Source organism: Otolemur garnettii, unplaced genomic scaffold (genome assembly GCF_000181295.1).
Source record: "Otolemur garnettii isolate 467f Iridium unplaced genomic scaffold, OtoGar3 scaffold00018, whole genome shotgun sequence".
NCBI classification, from domain to species: Eukaryota; Metazoa; Chordata; class Mammalia; order Primates; family Galagidae; genus Otolemur; species Otolemur garnettii.
The window spans coordinates 20,321,562-20,323,306 of record NW_003852413.1 but is presented as its reverse complement, the minus strand read 5'-3'; the positions used below and the strand labels follow the sequence as shown (position 1 = coordinate 20,323,306).

The window sequence follows — 1,745 nt, the reverse complement described above, 5'->3', positions numbered from 1 at the left end:
CAAAAAAAAAAAAAAAAAAATAGAAAAATCAGCTGAATCTGGTGGCACACAGCTATAGTCCTAGCTATTTGGGAGGCTGAGGCAGCAGGATGCTTGAGCCCAGGAGTTTGAGATTGCTGTGAGCTAGGCTGATCCCATGCACTCTAGCTCAGGGGACAGAACAATAGACTGTCTCGAAAAAGAAGCAGCTCGAGTCCTAAGGAGCTTATAGTGAAATGGAAGAAACAGATGGAACCAATGATTACGTACAAAGTGCACCATGTAAGTTGGGATAATTTCCTGGGTGCTGGGGAGACACTGCTTTGGGCCTGCTGATTGGGCTTTAGATGGGTAAGTAGGGAGTTCACAGGTGGGTGTGGGGCAGCTGTGCTCTGAGGATGGTCCAGGGACACACTGGCCTGAGAGTGAGGTGCTCTCAAGAGCCGCAGAACAATTCACTGTGGCTAGCATGTTTGGTCACTCGGGGGGAAGTTGGGGCCAAAGGGAGACAGGACCCTGGTGCAAGTTTGGATTTAAGCAGTGCGGGAGGGACAAATGCATAGAACCAGCCTTGGCTCAGATCCCAGAGAAGTGGACTCTGAAGATCTGGTCTGGCTGTGATAGGTGTACCCTCTTCCTCTCATTTGAAAGGTATTGAAATTGGAACAATTTCTGTCTGTTATTTGCTCTTCCCTTGTACTTTACGAGAAGTTCAAGGAGGCCTTCTAGATTGCTTCTGTGCTGGATCTCCCTGGGGAGCAGGGTTAAGGCCCTGAGAAGGGTCTTGGGGAAAGCTGCCCCTTTGCTCATCACAGTCTTTTCTATCTGGGTTACTACCCTGGTCAGGCAGCTCTGGGTTTTACTTGACTTCTTTACATTCCCAAAACAATCCCCAAAGTGTCTTTTTTGAGCTGCCAAGTAGGCTCTTGAGACTTTGTTAGGAGCAATGTAGTATGTGTTAATTGTCCCTGATAGTTTCCTGAACTCATTATGTAACCCAGACAAGAAGCTGTACTTGTAAATAACAGCTGCTGAGCTTGCTCTCACCTTCTCCTTCTCTCCTCGTAGCATAGTGGGAACAATTTGGAGGCGATCATGGTTTCCACACCCCAGACTCCGACTCATGGTGCTCTGGCTAAGTTCCGGACAGAGGTAACTTATTTCATGCAAATGCTAACTTCCTGAGTATCATTTGAAAGTAACGGACTTCTCTGCATGTTTGAGGAATTTGTAACCAGAGCCAGTGCTGCTAGTCCTGTTCCCTGGTGTCACACACCAAAGGGCATTTAGGGATTGGGCACAGTGGCTCATACCTGTAATCCTAGCTATTTGGGAGGCTGAAGTGGGAGATGGGGACTTCTGGCCTCAATCTTCCTACCACTTTGGAAGGCTTATGGCCAGGAATTTGTGACCAACTTGAGCAACACAGTGAAACCTCATATACAAAAAGTAGAAAAATTAGCCAGTCGTGTTGTCATGTACCTATATAGTTCCAGCTACTTGGGAGACTGAGGTAAGAGGATCACTTGAACTCAGGAGTGTAAGGTTGCTGTGAGCTATGATAACACCACCACACTCCAGCCACAGTGACAATGAGGCCCTGTCTCAAGAAGCTAGAGTGGGAGAATACGGGGAGTGCATTTAGGGAACCTACCTGGAGAAAGCAGCAAATTTGCTGGCATAAAGCCAGGCCTATCCTGGCTTGGCACCTATAGCTCAAGCAGCTAAGGGGCCAGCCACATACACCAGAGCTGCCTGGTTCGAAT

The 1,745-nt window shown here is 47.9% G+C and overlaps 1 protein-coding gene across 1 annotated transcript in view; it reads left to right on the top strand.

Moving 5' to 3' along the window:
* Nucleotides 1-1,745, top strand: part of CUNH17orf53 (chromosome unknown C17orf53 homolog) — a 21,440-nt gene that overhangs the window by 10,735 nt on the left and 8,960 nt on the right. The window contains exon 4 of the mRNA XM_023511241.1: nucleotides 1,048-1,131. Within this exon, the coding sequence (XP_023367009.1) occupies nucleotides 1,048-1,131 (84 nt within the window). The remainder of the gene's footprint in view (nucleotides 1-1,047; nucleotides 1,132-1,745) is intronic.